Genomic DNA, 23,367 nt, shown 5'->3' with positions numbered 1-23,367 from the left:
ATGTCAGCCGGAGGGGGTAAGTAGAGACCCACCACCACCAACTCCAACCCGTTCACGCAAGCGTGTATAATGACATAACGTCCCCCAGGGTCCAGCTTGACATCCAGCAATTCAAAGGTAAGAGATTTACGGACCAAGATGCTAACCCCTCGAGAGTATCCCGTGCGAGTAGCGTGAAAATGTCTGCCGACCCATGGTCGTTTGAGGCTAAGAATTTTGCTGCCCACCAGGTGCGTTTCCTGTAGGATGCAGATGTGGGGGTCATACTTTTTAAGGAACTCGAAAACCAGCGAGCGTTTGATTTTATTATTAAGACCCCTGACGTTCCATGAGAGAACCTTCAGCTGGGCCATAACACGGGTCGAATTGGATAACACTCGGGGAACTGTAGACAAGCCGGGCCCGGGGAGGACGACCCCTCCCCCCATAACCCAAGAGCCCAAACCCACCCCTCAAATGCCGGACATAATCGTGGGGCGGCACACACCCACAAGTGCCACTTGTACACATGAAAATATATCTGTCTACCAGAAAGTGCAGCCATAACTTCTTGGAATGTAAAAACAAAAAAGCAAAACTTAAACTTAAACTTTAACTCCCAACCCCCCCACCCCGCCAACCATAGCGTAAGGTGTCTGCATACCCAAACCAATCAAATAAAACTTACATAGGAAGGTCTCCTATTGGGACAGCGTGGCACAGAAGCCCACCGTGGAGACCAGAAATAGATGGAATCACCAGAGAAAGAGAGAGCAAGAGTAAAGAGCGAGGAAGAAGAAGAAGAGAAAAAAAGGAGGGGGAGGAAGAAAAGGAGAGGGAGAGAGAATCTGGGAGCTCCACCCTGCAACCCTGCACAGAATCAGGAAGTATAGGAGGCATCATATACCTCTAGTAATTAACAGAACATATGCATTAACCGTCTCTTAGCATACACTAAGGGCACCAACTTATGTTCCCACCGCCCGTCTCAGTTCCATCCATAAAAGTCATTCCAGGCCCCACCGACCTCCGTAGAGACCCTCAGGGGACACCTCACCCGCGGGGAGACAACCCCAGCACCGACAGTCCCACCACCCACCCCACCCACCATCCATTGGGCTAATAACCGTGAACAAGTCCAAAGGGGATCCAGTGGAAGGGGGGGGAGAGGGCGCAAAGGCGTCCAGCCATCAGAAAAAGGGAGGGGGAAGTTCACTCACGCTCCCCGCGGAACGGCCCCATCCCGAACCAGAATAGGGACTTCGCACCAGCCCCCCAGAAAAGTCATCCAGTCCCGTAACAGGTTGGAGTCCCCCCATGTCCCTTGAGCCCAAGGCGCCGATTTGCAGTCCGACAACCCAAAGCCCCAGTACATTTCTGCCAGCACCAAACACAGCCCCAGGGGGAGAAGGGGGGGGGGGGGGCGAACAAGGATAAACGGGGATCCAACAAGGGGGGTGCCCACGGGTGGTGAAGCCCAGCCAGTCAGTACCTATAGCAGGATAAAGTCACAGGCGTCGGGAACAGAGAGGCCGCAGGCGCGGCAGGAGCGTCACCAACCTCCATGAAGAGCGGCAGATCTAACGGCCCCGAGGCAGCGACTCAATCCACCGAGAAGCCTCATCCGGCGACCCGAAGAATCTGACAGACTCGCCATCGACCACCCATAGTCTAGCCGGGAACATCATGTTGTACTTCAAGCCTCTGGCACGGAGCTGTGCCTTAACCTGATCGAACGTGCGACGGAGGCGCTGTGTTTCAGTCGAATAATCCGGGAAAATCATAATCCTGGCATTCTCGTACCGCAGCTCCCCCATCTTCCTCGCCTCCCGCAGCACAATATCTCGGTCACGAAAGTTCAGGAGCCGGAATATAAAGGTCCTCGGCAGCGTCCCCGGCGGTCCCTTCACCGACGGCATCCGGTGCGCTCGTTCGACCACAAATTGGGGGGAGAAGACAGCCTGGGGTAAAAGGGTGCGCAGCAGGTGTTCCACAAAAGTCGCCGGCTCCCGGCCCTCCGTCCCCTCTGGGAGGCCCACCAGGCGGAGGTTGTTCCTCCGATTTCTGTTTTCCTGGTCTTCGGCACGGGACTCCAATACCCTCATCTTCACCTGCAGGGTCCGGATAGATTCGCCATGCGAGTGGACCGTGTCTTCCGTATCCCCCACTCTCCGCTCAGCCTCAGCAAGCCGGTCTCTGTATTTGTCCATATCCCTCCGGATCAAACCAATCTCCATTTGCATCTGCTCTATTTTGGCCGTCAGCGAGGTCTGGCATCCCGTAATTGCCTGCATAAGAGCGGTGAATTGGTCGGTCCCCAGCGCTGCCGCCTCCGGGTTATCCGTCTGGGACGCCATGTTGAGGGAGAGCGCACGTGCTTCCCGGGGATCCGGCGAGGTTTTTTGGGCCTGCTGCCGCTTCTTCTGTGAGCTGGGGTGCCCTCTTCTCATGCCCAGAGTCAAGTGGCACAATCACGAGGTTAGACAGGCGTGATAAATCCTTTTCATGCGGATAAATAATCAGTGCAGCGCGGAGCTCCCTTTACACACGTCCACTCAGGTCGCCATCTTGCCGCGCCCCCCATGCGTGTTTTTTAAGCATTAGCTTTCTTAAGCGTTTTTATAGTAAAAACACTTCCTAAAATGTAAAAACGCCTAACAACGCCAAATGCGGCTAAAAGCTCATTACAGCGTTAAGCCACGTTTTTTGGCGTTTCGCATTTTTACAGCTAAACAGCCTCTGCTTCTGGATGCTTAAGCAGTCATCTTTTTTTACTGCCCCTAAACGCTTATGCCTCCAAATTCCTCTGAAAGTTTATGTTTGCATGGACACATAGACTAACATGGAGGAGAGTTCAGATACAGTAAACGCCAGATGCCCCTAAAAGCAGTTGCAAAAACTTCCTGTGTACATGAGCTCTAGAGGGTCAGTCCACTAAAAAACAATTTCAATTTTTGGCAGATGCTGAGGGAGATTAATGCCTATATAAAAAATAGAATTCTCAAACAGGATAGAGCACAGGCGTCATTTAAATCGGCACTCTACAGTAGGGATGAGCCGAACACCCTCCGGTTCGGTTCGCACCAGAACCTTCAAACGGACCTAAAATTTGTACAAACTTTAGAACCCTATTAAAGTCTATAGGACTCAACGTTCAAAATCAAAAGTGCTAATTTTAAAGGCTAATATGCAAGATATGCAACAGACAACACCAGCAATAAGGGGTATCGTCAGGTGTATACTGTGCTGGAAGCACACAACACCCACTTTAAACTTTAAGATGCCTGAGAAAAGAACACACTGTCCCTGCCTATCTAGCTCTTTCCCTGCACGCCGCAACACACTATACAAGGCCACCGCACTGGCAGTCTTATATAGTGTGGTGCGTGTACTAAACCCCCTGAGCTATAATTGGCCACAGGCATCCTGCCTGTGGCCATTTATGGCTCTCCTCGCTGCCAGCGCTGTGAATGGCCAAGCATGCGGGGTCACAGTGCATGCTTGGCCAATCATGAGCCAGCAATGCACTGCAATGGCATAGTGCATTGTAGATTTGGTGCAAACGGTCCACAAATCTATGAATTCGTCGAACAGATGAACGGCCGATGTTCGACTCGAACACCGAGCTCATCCCTACTCTACAGCAACAAAAAATCTTTGGTATGTTTTGCAATACAGGCTGCTCTTCCAAATAACTAGAAGGTGAATGCTCACCGAAGGCCAGTAGTGTGATACAACCCTTACACAAGAACTTACCTTTATCTTTATGTTAGCCTGAATGTCCTTGGTAATTTTACTGATGGACTGCTCCAAGGATTTCTGTCTGCTTCTAAGTGCTGCAAAGAAAAAAAAACTGAATTCACTCCGTTTACTTGTGACTGCTTTTGATTCATTTAACCTGGGCTCTACATCTAATATCTAAAATATCCAAATATCTAAAGCTGGCCATACAAGGATCAAAAAGGTACAGACCAGATTTCCACATATGTATGGGCATCCCGATTATACAGAAGTCAATCTACCGATCGACATCTGTATAACCAGCCTGTTGGATTTTTCCTGATCGATCAGTGCCGCCAGCTATTGCCGGCAGCACTGGTCATTGTATCCTGATGGCAGGGAAGGCTCCACACCATCAGAACACAATAGCACAGAGTGGGGGATTCCCCATTCAAATCAAACGTGTGGGTGGGATCTGATAATTTTGTGGTTGAATGATGACTGTTGGGCTGCCTAAGGTTACAGATGTCAATGTCTCAAGTAAGGAAACTTAAAAACAGTAATGAACTAAATTGAGAGTTTTTCCATTTTAGCAAAAATGAAGAGAGTTTGGCAGAATTATGCAATTTTTGCAAAAAGCATTAAAGTGTTATTAAACCCACAACAGTAAAATCAGTCTGTATATGCAGCATAACATGCTTGTTATACTCACTGTGGAAGTTAAGGGGTTAATCCTCTGCATTGTGTAAAAGGGCTGTTTTATCCTGTATGCACAGATCCTTCCCTCCGTGCACTGTCTATCTGGGGAAGGCCAGCTAACACAGGCAGCGTATCCGACCTGCACATGCTCAGTTGTGTCTTTTATGCTGGAGAGAACAGGTCACATGATATAGACATCACACATGTGGGCATGTATTCAGGCTGTAGTGGAAATCTCCTCCTACCTGAACTCTCAGCACTAGAGAAACTGTGCAGTTTATCATGTAACCGTCATATACAGATCATCCAAAAAGGTATATAGTGGCAATATTTTAATGTAAAGGGAAGATTTATAGCTGTAGGCACTGTGAGGGGGAGGTGGACCATTTTCATATTACTGGGTTTAGTAACACTAAGTTTTAACCTGAGAAGAGAAAAAGCTCACCCCTCAGTACCATCATAATTTTAAGACATAATCAGAAAAAAATATATTTTTCCAAAATATTCAGACTTTGAAAATAACTACAGAGACAATACTTGTTACAAAACCATATACAATACTTTATTTGGACCATGGTTCCATATAACATATCACTGTACACTCTCACCTCCAGCATGTTTCTTTAAATCCTCATAGCCGGTATTCTCTTTATTGTAGGTGTCTTCAGCCTCGTTCATAATAAGAATGTTGTGGGCCAGTTTGTTTTGCTCATTTTCTAGATGTTTAATACAAACTTGAACTTTCTCCTTTAAAGTCAACATTCAAAAGATGCAGTTAGACTACGTTTTACGTGTGATCTACTAAAACCTGGTTCCTTCGCTCTCATGTTGATTCATTGTCTTCACTACTTTGTGAATCACTAACCCAGAAAAAATATGCTGCATTCTAATATGCTGCTGTAAACACACTATCAATTTTCTAATCCGTATATGGATTGTATATCAGTGACCTTAACCTCACCCTCAACCAGAGACAACCAGGACACCTATTTTCATTAGGGGGAATTTTTAGAGGTTTTGGATGCATTTTGTCTATTTCAGGACTAATAAATAAAAACAAACATACAATGTGAATATGAAATCTAAAATATGAAAATTTGGCATTTTTATTTCAAGCCAGCAGGTGGAGCTCTAGGCTCATTTTCACATGTTTTCTATGTTCTCCAGACTTACTTTTCTAACAGAAATGTATTGCTTACAGAGCTCAAAATTAAAAATGAGATAGTGGAGTGACTTATGCTACCACTCTTGTGCTTTATTTAGAATACACTGTATGAAGTTTTAATCAGAGAGAGGGAGTCTGAAGGAAAGCAGCTTCTGCTGTCCTCTCTGTTTAGAAAACTCATACTGGTCTGTTAAGTCTGTGTTATTGGTTCACTCTGTATTACATGTTTAATTGTGAAATAATAATCTTAAATATGTTTCCTTTAAAGCTGAACTCCAGCCGCATATAAAAAAATAAAAATAAAATAAAAAATAAAACCCCACCAATTGATACAGAAGGGTGTTCTTTAAAAAGGATTAAATGTATTTTAAAATGCAGCTAGAGTGAGTATATGAATCTATTCTGGTATCACGCTTGTAACCCCTTGTATATCAGCATTTGGACTAGGAAAGCTGTAGCACCCAATCAGTGCACATAAGCTTGCAAGAAAGATTCTGAGAGGAGGAGGGAGGAGAGCAGATCCATCACTCTTCTGCTGCTCCTTTACTGTCCAATCACAGGCTGGGAGCAGGGATGTAACCCAGCTGTATTGCTAAACTGTAGTAGAAAAAGTCAAGTCACCATCTTGGGTGTGCCATCTGAGACCTTAAGATAGGCTCGCTGATACAGAACACACTATAACTGAATTTATTAGATGACTGAAACAAAGGGCTTTTGCCTAAAATGCAAAAAAGGGGGTAAAACCTTGTGAGCTGCCAAATTTTGCCTAAAACGCACCAATAAAAATGTCAGGCAAATAGCTAAACACTTATTTGAAATACATATAGGTTTACCACTTTACCTGTTCAGCCAGCCTTGTGACACATGTAGTTACTGAATAAACAATTCATCTTTAGGTTAAGCATTGCAGCTTCCCATTGGACAGTGAATTAGCATCACTAGCTTTGATAAGAGGTCTTTGGGCATCCCCAAATCTTCTCACACAAATCTAAAAGCCACTCATTTACTTATTGAATCCTCATTCACATCAGTCACTTGACATACCGGATTCCAAATCTTCTATATTCTGCACTGCACACTGGGAAGGTCCTTCTTCAGGGACTCAAATCACTGCTTGGGTGACATGAACACTTTCCACTGACTGTCCATCAGTGGGGGCACCACAAGTTCCAGAACACTGCAGTAACCACAAATGGTGGCATAAAGACCAGTCCTCACCAATCTTCACGCCCAGATGAGTGACAGCAGGGGGTCAGGTAAAACAGGCTTTTTTTTTTGGTTACTGGTAAATGGGTGAGATGTTATTAGCAGGGAGGAATGTTTTTTTTTTATTATTTATTTTTTTAGCTATGCCTAGATATAGGTTTTAACTGAATGAAAAAGCAGCAGAGTGATCGCACTGATTAGCACAGGTGTACATATCACAAGACTGTAAACTGAAGTGCCACACCACTGCTAAAAGGTTCGATATGACTTTATCCAAATAAAAGTCAAGAGGACAATCCAAAACACGTTTCAAGGGTCCAAAAATTGCCCCTTCATCAGGACCTGGGAATGAAAACAATGAATGGACTAGAGTTGAAGTGGACCTTTAAGGGTATCGGTCAAATCAGTCTCCTCTACATGTCCGATCCTCCAGGCACACATGTATCACACATATCACAGAATGACTGGCCAAAACTACAAATAATTTATCAAAAAATGTATATTTATCAATTATGTATTTAGCCGTTTGCTTGGCATTTCACTTCAAGATTTATAACCAGTGGTCTGCGATTTCATTTCCATCTTTGATCTCACCTCCAGTGTCTTTATCTGTTCCTTGAGATTCTGTTCTTCGGTTAAATATTCTTTATTTGCATTATCCAATTTTTCACTTATACTGCTGATCTCTTTGTCCCATTTCTCAATTTCCCCCTCGAGACGTTTGCCCTAGATACAGAAACATTATAAATGATTACATGGGTTCGGTATCTATGCATCAAGTCACCATCATCTTGCATTATACTTAAAATCATACTGGTTCTATGTTACATACACACATGTCTATGTGAATCTTCTGTAATTATGCAAACTGCCTGGGGCTTTACTTTGATTAGAATGAATTCAGTCAAGAGATCTTAGGAGTTTAGTCTGAGGTTTTTCTTATATGGTATGAAAAAAAAATAAAAAATCTGTACATATAAAGTTAAATGTGCGTGTGTGGGTATGGACTATCAGCAAGCCCTTCTTTATTCTACTGCAACATGATGGTTATGTTTTACTGCTCCAACACAAAAAAGAATTTGCATCGTAGCCTTATACTCTAGAAAAAAGGATCCACTACAAGTGAAAGCTTAGAACAATAGACTGGGCTTTTACCCCAGTTCTCATCAGAGAGGGATCACTTACTGCCAAAAAGCTAGAAACTGATCTTCTGCTTTGCATATCAAGCACATTTTTCCTTTACCAATAACTTATAAACAGCTTTAGACCCAAGGACACGAGCGACATTAGACTAGAGTGCTGCCATCTTGCTTCTAGCCATACAGAGAACACACACAGCATTGCAGTTTATGAACTGTGGTGTGCAGTTGTGCTATTTTTTGCCATTGTACAGTGCATCTGGAAAGTATTCACAGCACTTCACTTTTTCCACATTTTGTTTAAAGGGGTTGTAAAGGTAAATGTTTTTTCACCTTAATGCATTCTATGCATTGAGGTGAAAAAACATCTGACAGTGCCAGCGCCCCAAAGCCCCCCCCCCCCCCCCATTTTGCTTACCTCACCCCTCGAAAGTCCCACGACGTCCTTTCCACCGTTCAGCCTGGCTGCTGATTGGCTGGAGTGGATGGATGGAAAGCAGCACAGCCATTGGCTCGCGCTGCTGTCAATCACATCCACTGACACGGCGCGAGGGGGGGGCGGGGCCGTGTGATACAGCGAGCAGCAGTGGCGGCTGGTGAAGTTTTTGGATGGGGGGGCGCCAGACCCCGCCCATCATGACCCTGCCCATCATTTTGGCCCCTCCCACTTCTCATAAAACACGCCCCTTATGTAATCTGAAAAAAAATTTGGCGTGGGTTCCCCCCTCCGAGGGCATACCAGGCCCTTAGGTCTCGTATGGATTCCAAGGGGAACCCCTACGCCGAAAAAACGGCGTGGGGGTCCCCCCAGATCCACACCAGACCCTTATCCGAGCACGCTACCCGGCCAGCCAGGAAAGGGGGTGGGGACGAGCGGGCGCCCCCCCCTCCTGAGCCATACCAGGCCGCGTGCCCTCAACATGGGGGGGTGCCTTGGGGGAGGGGGGCGTGCGGCCCCCCCACCCCAAAGCACCTTGTCCCCATGTTGATGAGGACAAGGGCCTCTTCCCGACAACCCTGGCCGTTGGTTGTCGGGGTCTGCGGGCGGGGGGCTTATCGGAATCCGGGAGCCCCCTTTAATAAGGGGGCCCCGGATACCGGCCCCCCAGCCTATGTGAATGAGTATGGGGTACAATGTACCCCAACCCATTCACCTGTGAAAAAAAGTACAAAAAAAACACAACACAGGGTTAAAATATTTTATTGCACAGCTCCGGGGGTCTTCCGTCTTTGGGGGTCTTCTCGCCGGACTCCTCCGCTATCTTCTTGTAGCTCTTTTGCTAGCGGAGGAGCCCGGGTTTCTTCCTCGCCGCCGGCCTCTTCTCCCCCTCTTCGGTTCTTCTGCCGGGCCACCGCGCCTTCTTATAGCTCTTTTACAGGCGGTGGCCCGGTCTTCTGTCGTCGCCGCCGCCGCCGCCCGTTCTTCTTCTTCTTCTCCTTCTTCTTCTCCTTCTTCTCCAGGAGATGTTGCTTCGACGATCTCCCTGGCCGGAATGCCAGGGACGCGCTGCGCTGCCACTTATATAGGGACAATGGGGCGGTGTCACATGGGTTGATGTCACATGGGTTGGTCACATGGGTTGATGTCACATGGCGACTGTGACATCAACCCATGTGACATCAACCCATGTGACACCGCCCCATTGTCCCTATATAAGTAGCAGCGCAGCGCGTCCCTGGCATTCCGGCCAGGGAGATCGTCGAGGCAACATCTCCTGGAGAAGAAGGAGAAGAAGAAGAACAGGCGGCGGCGGCGGCGATAGAAGACCGGGCCACCGCCTGTAAAAGAGCTATAAGAAGGCGCGGTGGCCCGGCAGAAGAACCGAAGAGGGGGACAAGACCCCCGAAGTCGGAAGAAGAGGCTGGCGGCGAGGAAGAAAGCCGGGCTCCTCCGCTAGCAAAAGAGCTACAAGAAGATAGCGGAGGAGTCCGGCGAGAAGACCCCCGAAGACGGAAGACCCCCGGAGCTGTGCAATAAAATATTTTAACCCTATGTTGTGTTTTTTTTGTACTTTTTTTCACAGGTGAATGGGTAGGGGTACATTGTACCCCATACTCATTCACATAGGGTGGGGGGGTCGGTATCCGGGGCCCCCTTATTAAAGGGGGCTCCCGGATTCCGATAAGCCCCCCGCCCGCAGACCCCGACAACCAACGGCCAGGGTTGTCGGGAAGAGGCCCTTGTCCTCATCAGCATGGGGACAAGGTGCTTTGGGGTGGGGGGGCCGCACGCCCCCCCTCCCCCAAGGCACCCCCCCATGTTGAGGGCACGCGGCCTGGTACGGCTCAGGAGGGGGGGGGCGCCCGCTCGTCCCCACCCCCTTTCCTGGCCGGCCGGGTAGCGTGCTCGGATAAGGGTCTGGTGTGGATCTGGGGGGGACCCCCACGCCATTTTTTCGGCGTAGGGGGTTCCCCTTGGAATCCATACCAGACCTAAGGGCCTGGTATGCTCTCGGAGGGGGAACCCACGTCAAATTTTTTTCCAGAAATTTGGCGTGGAGTTCCCCCTTCAGAGCTCATTCTCTGATTGGCCACGGCAAAAGTCGCCTGGCCTGGGGAAACCTTTCTGGCTGTGAAAGCTTTTTGCATTCATTCAGCTAAATGCATGAACATTCTCAACAAAGTATAAACTAGAAAGCCTTTATGCGGTGACTCACCTGTCTCACTGTCTGGCAGCTCCGCTCGGGCTAAGGAACGGAGCTGCCGACGTCACTTCCGGGTTTTGTGAAGCAGCCGAAAGCCGGAAGTGACTGCCTGTCTAAGAATGACAATGCTCCCGCCCGTAGAATCACAGTGATTTTACGGGCGGAAGCTAGTCGGCGTTCTGCAGTGCGCCGCAAGGCGGGTTTTTAACCTGCAAATGAAGCGCCATGGATGCAATCTTGTGATTGCATCGACGTGGCGCTTCTCATAGTGCACTGTGACCGGCGCCACAGTACACTGTGTTAAATTGTTAAATTACATTTTTTTTTTTTTTTTAAATGTCTTAAAGGGCCCGTTTTTTTTTATCTTTTTTTTTTTTACACCTAGGGAGAGGGGGGGCGGCGCCCGGGCGCCCCCTATGGGCGGGCCGCCACTGGCGAGCAGCTATACCTGCCGGCTGTATCACGGGAGCACGCCCGCAGATGCTTTTCACCATGCGAGGGAGCTCGCATGAACATGAGAAGCACCTGCGGGAGGAAGCCGAGACAGCCGCCGAGGGACCCCAGAAGAGCAGGTTCGGGGCCACTCTGTGAAAAACGAGCTGCACAGTGGAGATAAGTATTACATGTTTGTTATTTAAAAAATAAAAAAAATAATCACTTTACAATCCCTTTAAATTACTGCCTTATTCCAAAAGGGATTAAATTCATTATTTTCCTCATAATTCTACAAATAATTCCCCATAGTGACAATGTGAAAGAAGTTTGTTTGAAATCTTTGCAAATTTATTAAAGAATAAAAAAAATAAAAAAATCACATGTACATAACTAATCACAGCCTTTGCTCAATGCTTTGTCCTTTGACACCAATTACAGCCTCAAGTCTTTTTAAGTATGATGCTACAAGCTTGGCACACCTATTTTAGGCCAGTTTCTCCCATTCTTCTTTGCAGGACCTCTCAAGCTCCATCAAGTTGGATGAGGGGAATGGGTTCACAGCCATTTTCAGATTGCTCCAGAGATGTTCAATCAGGTTCAAGTCTGGGCTCTGGCTGGGCCATTCAAGGACATTCACAGAGTTGTCCAGAAGCCACTCCCTTGTTATCTTGGCTGTGTGCTTATGGTTGTTGTCTTGTTAAAAAATGAACCGCCACCCCAGTCTAAGACCCAGAGCACTCGGGAGCAGGTTTTCATCAAGGATGTCTCTGTACATTGCTGCATTCACCTTTCCCTCAATCCTGACTAGTCTCCCAGTTCCCCAGAGCATGATGCTGCCACCACCATGCTTTACTGTAGGGATAGTATCAGCAAGGTGATGAACAATGCCCGTTTTCCTCAAGACATGGCTCTTGCCAATAAGGCCAAAGAGTTCAATCTTTGTTTCATCAGACCAGAGGATTTTGTTTCTCATGGTCTGAGTCCTGCAGGTGCTTTTTGGCAAAACTCCAGACAGGTTGTCATGTGCCTTTTACTGAGGAGTAGCTTCCATCTGGCCACTGTACCATACAGGCCTGATTGGTGGAGTGCTGCAGAGAAGGTTCCCCTCTCTCCACAGAGAAATGCTGGAGCTCTGTCAGAGAGACCACCGGGTTTTTTGGTCACCCCCCTAACTAAGGCCCTTCTCCCCCGATCGCTCAGTTTGGCCCGGGGCGGCCCGCTCTAGGAAGAGTCCTGGTGATTCCAAACTTCTTCCATTTACGTATGATGTAGGCCACTCTGCTCTTTGGGACCTTCAATGCTGCAGAATTTTTTTTTTTTTTTTTTTTATTTTTTTTATATATGTACCCTTCCCCAGATCTGTACCTCAATACAATCCTGTCTTAGAGGTCTACAGACATTTCCTTGGACTTCATGGCTTGGATGGTGCTCTGTACATTAACTGTGGGACCTCATATAGACAGGTGTGTGGGTTTCCAAATCATGTCCAATCAACTGAATTTACCACAGGTGGACTCCAATCAATTTGTAGAAACATCTCCAGGATGATCAGTAGAAACAGGATGCACCTGAGCTCAATTTTAATTGTTTTTTATTTTTAATAAATTTGTGAAGATTTCAAACAAATTTCTTTTACATTGTCATTATGGTGCATTGTTTGTAAAACTTTTAGGAAAATAATGAATTGAATCTGTTTTGGAATAAGGCTGTAACATAACAAAATGTGGAAGAATGAAGCTCTGAGAATATTTTCCATATGAACTGTATATGTGTGTTGGGGTGGCATGGCAGTGAACCACAGGGCATGTATAATGGAAAGTTGACAATCATTGCAGTAAGACACAGTATAATGCATGTGTTACAACCAGAGATGTAACTGAGTTAAAATAAACGGAGTTACGTAACGCAGTTACTTTAGAGGGTAACGAGTAATATAACTGATTTTGCTTCCCCTCACGGTAAATCAGTTCCCATTACTTGGGTGGCATTACCTCAATTACATCTACCGCCTGGGAGGCCTGTTGTGGCCACGATGCCTGGCCGTTTGTTCCGCCACGGGGAGGGGGGCTTTTGCCCACTGAGCTGAGAAGAGGCTGAGACTCAGAGAGACTGTCTGGACCGCCCCAACCCACCCCGCCTATCCAGAGAGAAAGAGAACGAGAACGAGAAAGAGAACGAGAAAGAGAGAGAGGCGAGGCGGACACTGAAAAATGCAGTCTCCCCATGAGGAAAGGCATCCCTGGAGGCATTCAAGTAAGTGATTAATGATTCGAATTGCAGTGCAATCGATCCATCCCAAGTCCTCCACCACCTCTGCTTCTTACTGATCCCATCCCTACCCACCCTTCATCACTTCTACAACAGAGGTGATGGAGGGGATAGGGTAGGTATGAGATCGGTAAGAGGCAAAGGTGGTGGTGGTGGGAGAGGATGGCACCACCACCGCTGCCACCCCCCCCAAGGTACCATGCTGGCTGCCACCCCCCCCCCACAAGTACACCACCGCTGCCACCCCCCAAAGTACCACCGCTGCCACCCCCCCCCCCCCCCCCCCCAAGTACACCATCACCGCTGCCACCCCCCAAGTACCACAGCTGCCACCCTCTCAAGTACCACCGCTGTCACCCTCTCAAGTGCCACCGCTGTCACCCCCCCAAGTACACCATCACCACTGCCACCCCCCAAGTACCACCGCTGCCACCCCCTCAAGTACCACCGCTGCCACCCCCTCAAGTACCACCGCTGCCACCCCCTCAAGTACCAATCGCTGCCACCCCCCTCAACATTTGGGTTCAAATAAATACCAAATGTTCTAAAATACTGTATATAGTGTTTTTATTCTTCAATCAGTTAATATAAACATCTTTGATATTAAAGATGTTATAGAACGTAATTTCATTATAGAATATTTAAAAAAGGTCACAGTTATTTGCTGAGTAACTAATTACTTTTCCAATGTAGTAATTGAGTTACTAACGCAATTACTTTTGGGAGAAGTAATTTGTAACTTAACTAATTACTTTTTTAAAGTAAGATGACCAACACTGGTTACAACACACTGATCTGAATTGCCACCGAAACACATAAGTTTAAAACATGTTATGTAGTGAATATGCCTCAAAGTGAATTTCTTTTGTCCTCACCTCTGAAGTCAAGTACATTTGCTTATTTTGTCCTGCTGTTATTCTTTGTTTTAATTCTTTCACAATGGCTTTCTCAGACAATTTCCACAGCTCCATCTCTTTTGTCACTTCATCTTTTTTAATCTGAATTGCCATTCTGGGTTGAAAAATAAAAGAAAACACACTCTGTAATTCTTGTATTTTGAAAGAAAAACAGTACAATGAAATATAATTTCTTTTGAATCATTGATTTAGATTACAATAAATAGTATGTAATAATATAGATCACCTCCATCTGTTCTTATTTGGGTATAACAGTTTTGATCTCAGACATACAGACAGTCGGCGCTTAAAGTGGAAGTTCAGTCAAAATCTAATAAAGCCTAAACCTACTCTCACCCCCATTCAGCCCCATACACACGATCAGATCACTACATGATTGTTAGTACACAGCTTTCGAGGGCTGATCATGACAGTTTATTTGGTATCATGCGATCGGACATGCACGAAAAAATTTACGATGTATGATTTTTTTTAATCACTACAGTTGTCATTCGAAAATGCAATACAAATACATTCCATCACTTCTGAATTATTATTCTGTCGTATGAGAATTTTCGTGACTTTAGTAAACTCCACAGGTTTGATCTGAGATTAGCATGCAGGAAAAAAAAAAAAGAATGATCATTTGTCCGATAATCTCATGTCATCGGCATGAGTCTACTCTAGCTAACCCTGTAAAGAAAAGATCTGTATACTTATCTATTCTGAAGCCTCTCTGGTCACATTTCTCCATTGGTGGCTTCTGTGAAAAGGAGAAATTGCTGACAACCGCGGCAAATGTCTGGGAGATGATGTCACCCATAAGCTTACTATGGGGCATCCGTTGTCAGCCGTCCCTAAATCCACTGAATACTGTACACTGAATCCATCGCTGACAGCGGATCACGGGACTGGACCTTAATGGCGTCAGAATTGGTGAATAAATAGATCTTTGCTTTACAGGGTTAGACAGAATAGGCTTAGAATGGGGGTGGGAGTAGGTTTAGCTTTAACCACTTCAGCCCTGGCAGAACAGGGAAATGCTTGTTTACATTAGCGCATCTACCCATTCTTCCTCTCCGTGATAACGATCGCGGGTATCCCCGTGGCGATTGAGTCCGCGAGACTCGCAACCCGACTTACGGAGCATGCCACGGGTGCGCGCGCGCGGGCCGCCGGCCGCCTCTTGAAGGGCAACGTACAGGTACGTGTTAGTTTGCCTGTACGAGCCCTTCTGCCGACATATATTGGCGGGAGGCGGTTGGTAAGTGGTTAATGCGGAGTTCCACCCAAAAATGGAACTTCTCGAACTGCCGCTTATTCGGTTCCTCCGCTCCTCCAATGTCACATTTGGCCCCTTTAAGGGGAAGGGGGGAGCAGATACCTGTCTAATACAGGTATTTGCTCCCACTTCTGGCGAGAGATCCGGCCCTTCCTCCGTTCCCCCCCACCCCTCCCACCCCCATCCCGCTGTCTTCTGGGAGACACACAAGTCCCAGAAAACAGCAGGGACCACTCAGAACGTGCATGCGCAGTAGGGAAACAGGCTGCGAAGCCGCAAAGCTTCACTTCCTTATTCCCTTACTTAAGATACCGGCACCTCCGCCCAGAGCCGAGGGACAGGTTGGCTTCAGGTGAGGACATCGCAGGTGCTCTGGATAGGCAAGTGTCCTTATTTTAAAAGTTAGCAGCTGCAGTATTTGTAGCTGCTGACTTTTATATTTTATTTTTTTCCCGCGGAACCCGCTTTAAGCTGGATACTCACTATACAACTTTTGATGTTCGTTTTTCTTTAGATTTACCTTCAACTATGTAATGCAAGGTCCTGCCTGATTACATAAAAAGTGAAAACGTGTTTAGGTTTGACCTATTAGGTTTTGGTAAATCTAAAAGAAAGAAAATAGAATAGTATGTATCCAGCTTTAGTTAGCTTTTAGCTGAACTTTCCTTTTAAGCTCACCACACATTGTTATTGGGTTGTACAATCTCTGATCTATAGTGTTCAGAGAGGCAGTGCTTAAAGAGCCTCTGGCACCAGATCATTTATTTATTCAAAAACCTTCCCATGAAATTATTGTACATTTACCATATTTTATGCATGCTATTTATTAGCTTTATTACCAGTAAAATACTCCCTTGTGTAAACACCCAAAAGCCCAGAGACTGCTGCTTGGTGCTGCCATCTTGTATGTGATGTCGGCAGCCCTGGCAGATTTAGAACTGTCACCCAAGTGACACTCCATATTACTCCCCTGTGCTTCTGCCCTGACACATACATAACAGACTATGTAGAAAGGTGAAGGGAGAGATGGAAGAGCTGGGCCAGCATAGACAGTAATTACACACACCCAGGAGAGGAAAGGGCTATGATGTGCAAGGACAGAATGGGCAGAAAGGGAATTTACTATTCCTAGAGTAGTCAAATTTTCTAGCAAATGCAAAAGCACATTGCAAGTGAAAAGAATTATTACTTAGGGAAAGGAATAAGCATTTAGAATATTTGATTGTTCTGTGCTTTTATCTGCATTTTTTTAAATTTGGTGTTTGAGTGTAAAAATCAAAGCACCACAACAAAATTTAGAGTCCAAAATGAGGTTTAATTTCCAAACATAGCAGATGCATCAGTTGTAAAAGGTTAGGAATCCCTGATCTAATGGAACGGAAAATACAAGTCTAATTTCATACCTTTTCTGTCTTTCATTTGTCATATCTTCCTTAGCTTCATCTACTTGTGCAGCAAGGTGTTCTGTAGTGACTCTGAAAATAAATTCATGTCAATGTAAATAAGGAAACAATGTTCTTATTACACATGATGCTATCGTACTCTATAGTACAGCAGCTTACCGCATACTCTCTACCAGCTCTTCTGACTTCAAATCCATTTCTGTCAGTTCCCAGCTTAGTTTTCCTAATAGTTCTTGCTTCTCATTGAGCAGATCTCTGGATTTTTCGAGCCTTAGAGAAATAAAAATAGGAATAGTAATAATAATATGCTGGCTTACCATGCGAAGAGCCATGTGAAGGGGCCCCTCATGCAGGCATGCTCCTGAGCTGGGCTGTGTGCGTCCATAGACACATACAGTGCAGACTGGCCTTGTCCCCGCCCCTGCTCCCTTCTCACAGGATTTGACTGACAGCAGTGGAAGCTAATGGATCCCACGTCTGTCTTGAGTATTCTGTGAGAAGAGGAAGTGAACAGAGAAGAGCTGCAGCAAGGCACATCGCTGGATCGTGAGAACGCAGGTAAGCGTTTAGGGATGGCTTGGGGGGGGGCACAGGCATTAGAAGTTTTTTTTACCTTAAAGTGGTAGTAAACTTTGCACTACCACTTGAACCTACAGGTAAGCCCATAATAAGGCTTACCTACAGGTACCGTGAATATCTCCTAAATTTGGACAGTTTAAGAGATATTCAGAGTGCATGTAGCCTGGTACATGCTCTCTGAAGGTCCAGTGTACAGTGGCAGGCATTCAGAGCCCATGCTGAAAATGGCAGCTCCCACCTACATGCGCAGGAGTGACGTCATCTGAGCTCCAGCCATCACATAGCTGGCGCTCGCAAACCCGGAAGGCAGACAGGGGGAACATGTCATTCCTCTCAGAAGAGACTTTATAGCGCTGGAGGGCTTTGTTCCAAGGTGAGTATTTTATAATGTGCTAGTATGCGATGTATACTAGCACATTATGCCTTCGTCTTGCAGGTTTTTTGAACATTAGTGGATTACAACCACTTTAATGCAGAGAATGCATTAAGTTGAAGAGTAATGCAGAGAAATAGTTACAGAATGAGCAGCAATCCTTACTGCAGTGCTGTGTCTTTCTTCATAGCATGTTGTCGGTCCTCCTCCTCTGATGCAGTCTTGTATTCCTGCTTCAAAGCGCTGTGCCGCTCTTCTATAGACTGATGCAGTATCTCTGCTGTATTCATTTCCTCATCCAGCTTATATAAAATAAAGCACAACAGGGTTTAAAGAACTCCGATAATAATCATTAACGTAATGTAGAGTGATCACATAACCCTGATGCAATTCTAAATCTATCTGTTTAAAAAAAAACGTTGGGTTCCCAAGTCAGACAAATGGGAAATAGAAGAAATACCAGGACCTGTGCTTGGCCACCATTCCACCTCAGCATGTCATAGCTAAGCAGGTCTGAGCCATGAAAAAAAAAGCAAATTCTACTATCATGGCGTTAGATGAGCGTCCCTATTCTTCCCTATGTAATCTGTGCTATCAGACAACGTGGTACAGTGGAGAGGGAGGATATAGACTCAAAACTGTAATGGCCATCAAACACTGGTTTGTATAAAAACATTCATGCAAGAAGTGGTGACAAACTGATACATGGATTATGATTTGTGGTCAGGACAGCTACTTATTTTTTTAATAATCCATTTCAGAGCTTCTCAGCGAAGTTACACCACTGATAATGGGATGCATTCCTTGTGGTTGGTCATGCAACAGATTACATGTAAAGGGACATGGCCAAGTGCCCCCTTCCCCCTCCAGAGTAAAGGTTGGCCTCTGTCCTGCGCAACTAAGTGTATCTGCAAATGTATAACCTACCTCTCACATATTCAAAAATATATATCAAAAAGTTATATTTTAATTACCTACTGATACGCCACACTATTAGAACTCAACTTGGTACCAAACACTGTCTTTGTGCTCCTTCCCCCTGAAACAATCTCTGTAGATGGAAGGCCAAATCAAGTTCACCACTACTGTCTACAAATGTCTACAAGCAAAAGGGGAAACAACCTTTTGCAAATTCATATACAAAATGGCTCAAATTTATTAGCAGGCTGACAAGTTCACACAATTTAAATGCATACCCCATATGCAGTATGCTCCAGATAAGCTGCATTGTATAGGTTTCATGCTCCCACGCTTAGTGCTATAGGTGTGATGACCCTATTGCTGCCATATACAATGCAATCTGTACTTGTCTCCATATCACCAGCTTTTGGGACGCTCTACTCTTCAGGATGGAAACTCACCTTGGCTTTATTGACCCTCAAACATCAGAAGTCTGTCTTTTAGATATTCTCAATGACTTTGTACCCTTAACTCATAACCACATTATGTTTTGTTTATAACTTTTCCAAGCATTGAAGACTATACTACTAATACTCCAACACGATCATAAGTATCCCGCCTAAATTGTGATCTCTCCAGATTTAAAATAATCCACGCTGGCAGAGCACTCTCCAATAAATTCCCAAAAATCAGGAAATTGTGAATGTATTAAACTGCAGCTCAAGGATCTGATGTAATTATCTTGGATATGGTTTCTTAGTCCTGTGTGGCTTCCTTACACTGGCCTATTATGTTATAGGCATTATGTGCACTGGGGAGGGAGGGTAAGTGTGAATGCTAGTTGACTAGGGTTCTGCGTGACCCTGACTGTCTTCCCTTTTCTATATATGTGGCGGTTGGTTGGGCTAATTTAGGACGATGTTCCTAATGGATGAAACGCCACGTAGGGTGGAGCTCTGATGTCTCGACGCTGTATGCGACGACCACGGCCATCGTTGTGGTTGGAAACTATATCTAAGACAGACTGTAGTTCCTGATATGCCTGCTTTTATCAGATTAAATGTGAGTATTCTGGCTGTTTTATTTGGAATAAATTCACCCTGATTTTACATGCAACACCATGAGGAGTTGCCTTCTTATAGTTTATGCATGTACCTACGGATTTACTATGTGTTGAGACCACAGAAGATCCAGCTATCTACTATTCAAGTTAAGTGGTTTTGTGGTATTATGGATATACTAAGCTCGTTTGACCACCTATAAATTTAGTGGTCCATTATCTGTGGTAAGAGGCCCGGTGTATTGGTGTTCAGTGGACAATACATTTCAATTCACCTTATTGTGTCCTGTTTACACTGTGGGTGGTTCCATTATTTTCCTGAGCACAGGCTCTTTATGTGTCACAAAATGCTCATGCATATTTCCTAATTTGCAAGCTAATTTTTTGTGCATTCATTTTTCATCAGATCAGACAATGGCTATATCACATCTATGGATACACTCAGGATGACACAAAAATGTCTAAGATAAACCTATATTAAAGGATAAAAGGCCACTATGAAACCTCACTGCAAAATTCTGCCCATAGAATAGTAAATGTCACATTGGTTTAGAAATGCTCTTGGATGCTAAAATATTAATTGGTGACATTTTCTAAAGCTAGATCTTTTATCTTTAAAAAATAAATAAATGTACAGTTGACCTCTGGCAAATCTTTTGAAATCACCCAGAACATAAACCCTTTTCTTACACTTAAAAAGGTTAGGCTTTTTTTCTGGCTTTAACACTGACTACAGGGAATAAACAATCTTCTAGAAGAGCAGACAATAATTCTAATACTTAAAGAGTAAGTCCACCTAACACTGATATTTTATTCTTTAGTAGATATTGGAATGTTAACCCACCTGATAATTTTGACATCTTGAGGCTGGGTTCACACTGGAGAATGCAGCGGCTCACAGCAGAAGTCCGGTGCGTCTCCAGTTACCGGTTTAGGTCCGATTTCAGCCCGAATTTTTGGCTGAATTCGGACCTGAAATGGACCAAAAGACGCACAGTACGCCTGTGCAATTCACACCGGAGCCGCTGTGGAAATTTTTGAACCAGCTGCAAAGAGAGCCAGGCACAATCCCCTGCTATGCGAATTGGATGCGGGCATCCAATTAGCAATAGTGTGAACCTAGCACCCCACAATTACCTACCTGAGCTCCTCCTCTCTCCAGTGATGTCCACGATCCCCTCAGCCATCCAGTACACTTCTCCTGATTGACTGTGACAGAGCAGCGGCGCTAATGGCTCCCGCGGCTGTCAATCAAACTCCGTCAGCCAATCAGGGGAGAGAGGGGCTCTGTGTCTGAATGAATACACGGAGCTCTGACACGGCTTGGGTGACAACCTGTAGCAAGCTGCTGTCTAAAGGGCCACTCAAAAGGCGGGAGGGGCTAGGAGCAGCAAAGAGGGACCCAAGAAGAGGAGGATCCAGTCTGCTCTGTGCAAAACCAACTGCACAGAGGAAGTATGTGTTTGTTATTTAAAAAGAAAAAAAAAAAAAAGCAAGCCTTTACAATCACTTTAAGCACTTTATTGGTGACCTTTCTATGCTAGGTTCCAAGGTCCCATACTATGGGGAATCCAACAGGAGGTGCTGGAATGTGAAGCACACAAAACTTCCAGGTGATGAAAATTGAGTCAGAATCATGACAGGCAGTTCTCATTTTCCAAAACATACACTGTACAGTTCAAAATTTGTGGACACCTGACCATCACACCTATATGAATGTGTGTGTATGCCCATTGGTCTTTTTCTGTCGGCATTTCCAACGGACTTTAGATTGAGAGCCTGTTCTTAATTTTTCCGAGGGAAAACCTTTCTATCGGATTTTCCAAACGTGTGTATGCAACTCCGACACATGGTCGGAAACAATTCGATGCAAGCTCGGAAGCATTAAACTTCCCTTTTATAGTGCCGTCGAACGTGTTGTACGTCACGGTGTTATTGACCATCGGAATTTGGTGTGATCGTGTGAAGGCAAGCCAGTTTGAGCGAAATTCCGTCAGAATGCCGACGGGAAAACCATCAGAGCTTTTTCCGACGAGAATTCCGATTGTGTGTACGCGGCATTAGGGTCTTCAGGTGGCTGGTTGCTCTTCAGTTCAGCAGGAGGTGGAAACATACCAAGCATCAGCATTAAGTGTCTTCTTTGCAGAGGATACTTTAGCAACAAGGTCACTCTAAGGGGAAATTATAATGGCTTTGGGCAGAGGCGTAACTAGAAACCTCAGGGCCCCGATGCAAGAAATCAGGAAGGGCCCCGCCCCCCTCTGAAAAGCATGATTTTGATACTATATTTTTTTCCACTGTACAACAAAGTAAAACATTTCTGTGCAGCCTGTGTCCCGAGTGAAACCTGTGTCACCAGTGCAGTGGTGGTACTGGAGGGGGGTGGCAGTGGTACTGGAGGGGGATGGTGGTCCTGGAGAGGGGTGGTGGTACTGGATGTGGGTGGCGGTGGTGGTACTGGAGGGGGGTGGCGGTGGTACTGGAGGGGGATGGTGGTCTTGGAGAGGGGTGGCGGTGGTACTGGAGGGGGGCTGGTGGTGGTACTGGAGGTGGGTGGCGGTGGTGGTACTGGAGGGGGATAGTGGCCCCGGAGAGGGGTGGCTGTGGTACTGGAGGGGGATGGTGGTCCTGGAGAGGGGTGGCGGTGGTACTGGAGGTGGGTGGCGGTGGTGGTACTGGAGGGGGATAGTGGCCCTGGAGGGGGATGGTGGTCCTCGAGAGGGGTGGCGGTGGTACTGGAGGTGGGTGGCGGTACTGAAGGGAGGGTGGTGGTCCTGGAGAGGGGTGGCAGTGGTACTGGAGGTGGGTGGCAGTGGTACTGGAGGTGGGTGGTGGTACTGGAGGAGGGTGGCGATGGTACTGGAGAGGCATGGTGGTCCTGGAGAGGGGTGGCGGTGGTACTGGAGAGGCATGGTGGTCCTGGAGAGGGGTGGCGGTGGTACTGGAGGTGGGTGGCATGGTGGTGGAACTGGAGAGGGGGTGGCGGTGGTACTGAAGGTGGGTGGCACGGTGGTGGTGGTGGTGGTACTGGAGGAGGGGTGGCGGTAGTACTGGACATCAGGATCCGATCCCCAGATACCCCCCCTTACTTTAGGGTCCCCAGAAAGCCCCCCTTACTTTAGGGTCCCTAGACAGTCACCCCCCCCTTAAAGAGGTTTCTCTGTACCTTGCTGGACTCCGCTGTGCACCTTGGCCCCCAGTAGATCTCTGTACCCCCCCCCGCACCTGGGGGGAGGCAGCGATCAGCAGCTCTATGATGTTGATGGGCGGCGGGATCTTCCTGAGTCTATACACACACTGGAAAGGGGTCAGCACAGCTGTGAGTGGAGAGCGTGTCTCTCATGTAACAGCAGCACAGAGACACCGGGACTCGGGAGTGAAGTTTCATTTTTCCTCGTCCTCTCTCGCACGGAACACAAAACACACAGCTGATCTGCTCCCCCTTCGGCCCCCCCTCCCCTCCTCTCCTGTGTTCTCACACAGGAGAGAGGAGGGGAGGGGGGGCCGAAGGGGGAGCATATCAGCTGTGTGTTTTGTGTTCCGTGCGAGAGAGGACGAGGGAAAATGAAACTTCACTCCCGAGTCCCGGTGTCTCTGTGCTGCTGTTACATGAGAGAC

General features: G+C 46.4%; 1 protein-coding gene across 3 annotated transcripts in view; it reads right to left on the bottom strand.

Annotated features, from left to right (window-relative positions):
* Positions 1 to 23,367, bottom strand: part of CCDC175 (coiled-coil domain containing 175) — a 103,467-nt gene that overhangs the window by 26,248 nt on the left and 53,852 nt on the right. For all 3 annotated transcript variants that reach the window (XM_077464395.1, XM_077464396.1, XM_077464397.1), the window contains exons 9-15: positions 17,955 to 18,091; positions 16,997 to 17,107; positions 16,838 to 16,909; positions 14,132 to 14,267; positions 7,364 to 7,495; positions 5,007 to 5,145; positions 3,736 to 3,815 (exon numbers count right to left, since the gene is read on the bottom strand). In XM_077464395.1, the coding sequence (XP_077320521.1) occupies positions 3,736 to 3,815; positions 5,007 to 5,145; positions 7,364 to 7,495; positions 14,132 to 14,267; positions 16,838 to 16,909; positions 16,997 to 17,107; positions 17,955 to 18,091 (807 nt within the window). The remainder of the gene's footprint in view (positions 1 to 3,735; positions 3,816 to 5,006; positions 5,146 to 7,363; positions 7,496 to 14,131; positions 14,268 to 16,837; positions 16,910 to 16,996; positions 17,108 to 17,954; positions 18,092 to 23,367) is intronic.

The sequence above is a fragment of the Lithobates pipiens genome, unplaced genomic scaffold (genome assembly GCF_037356315.1).
Source record: "Lithobates pipiens isolate NorthernLeopardFrog02 unplaced genomic scaffold, aLitPip1_a1.2 Scaffold_30, whole genome shotgun sequence".
Classification (NCBI taxonomy): domain Eukaryota; kingdom Metazoa; phylum Chordata; class Amphibia; order Anura; family Ranidae; genus Lithobates; species Lithobates pipiens.
The sequence above is the reverse complement of the archived record's forward strand: the minus strand, read 5'-3'. Positions and strand labels throughout refer to the sequence as shown.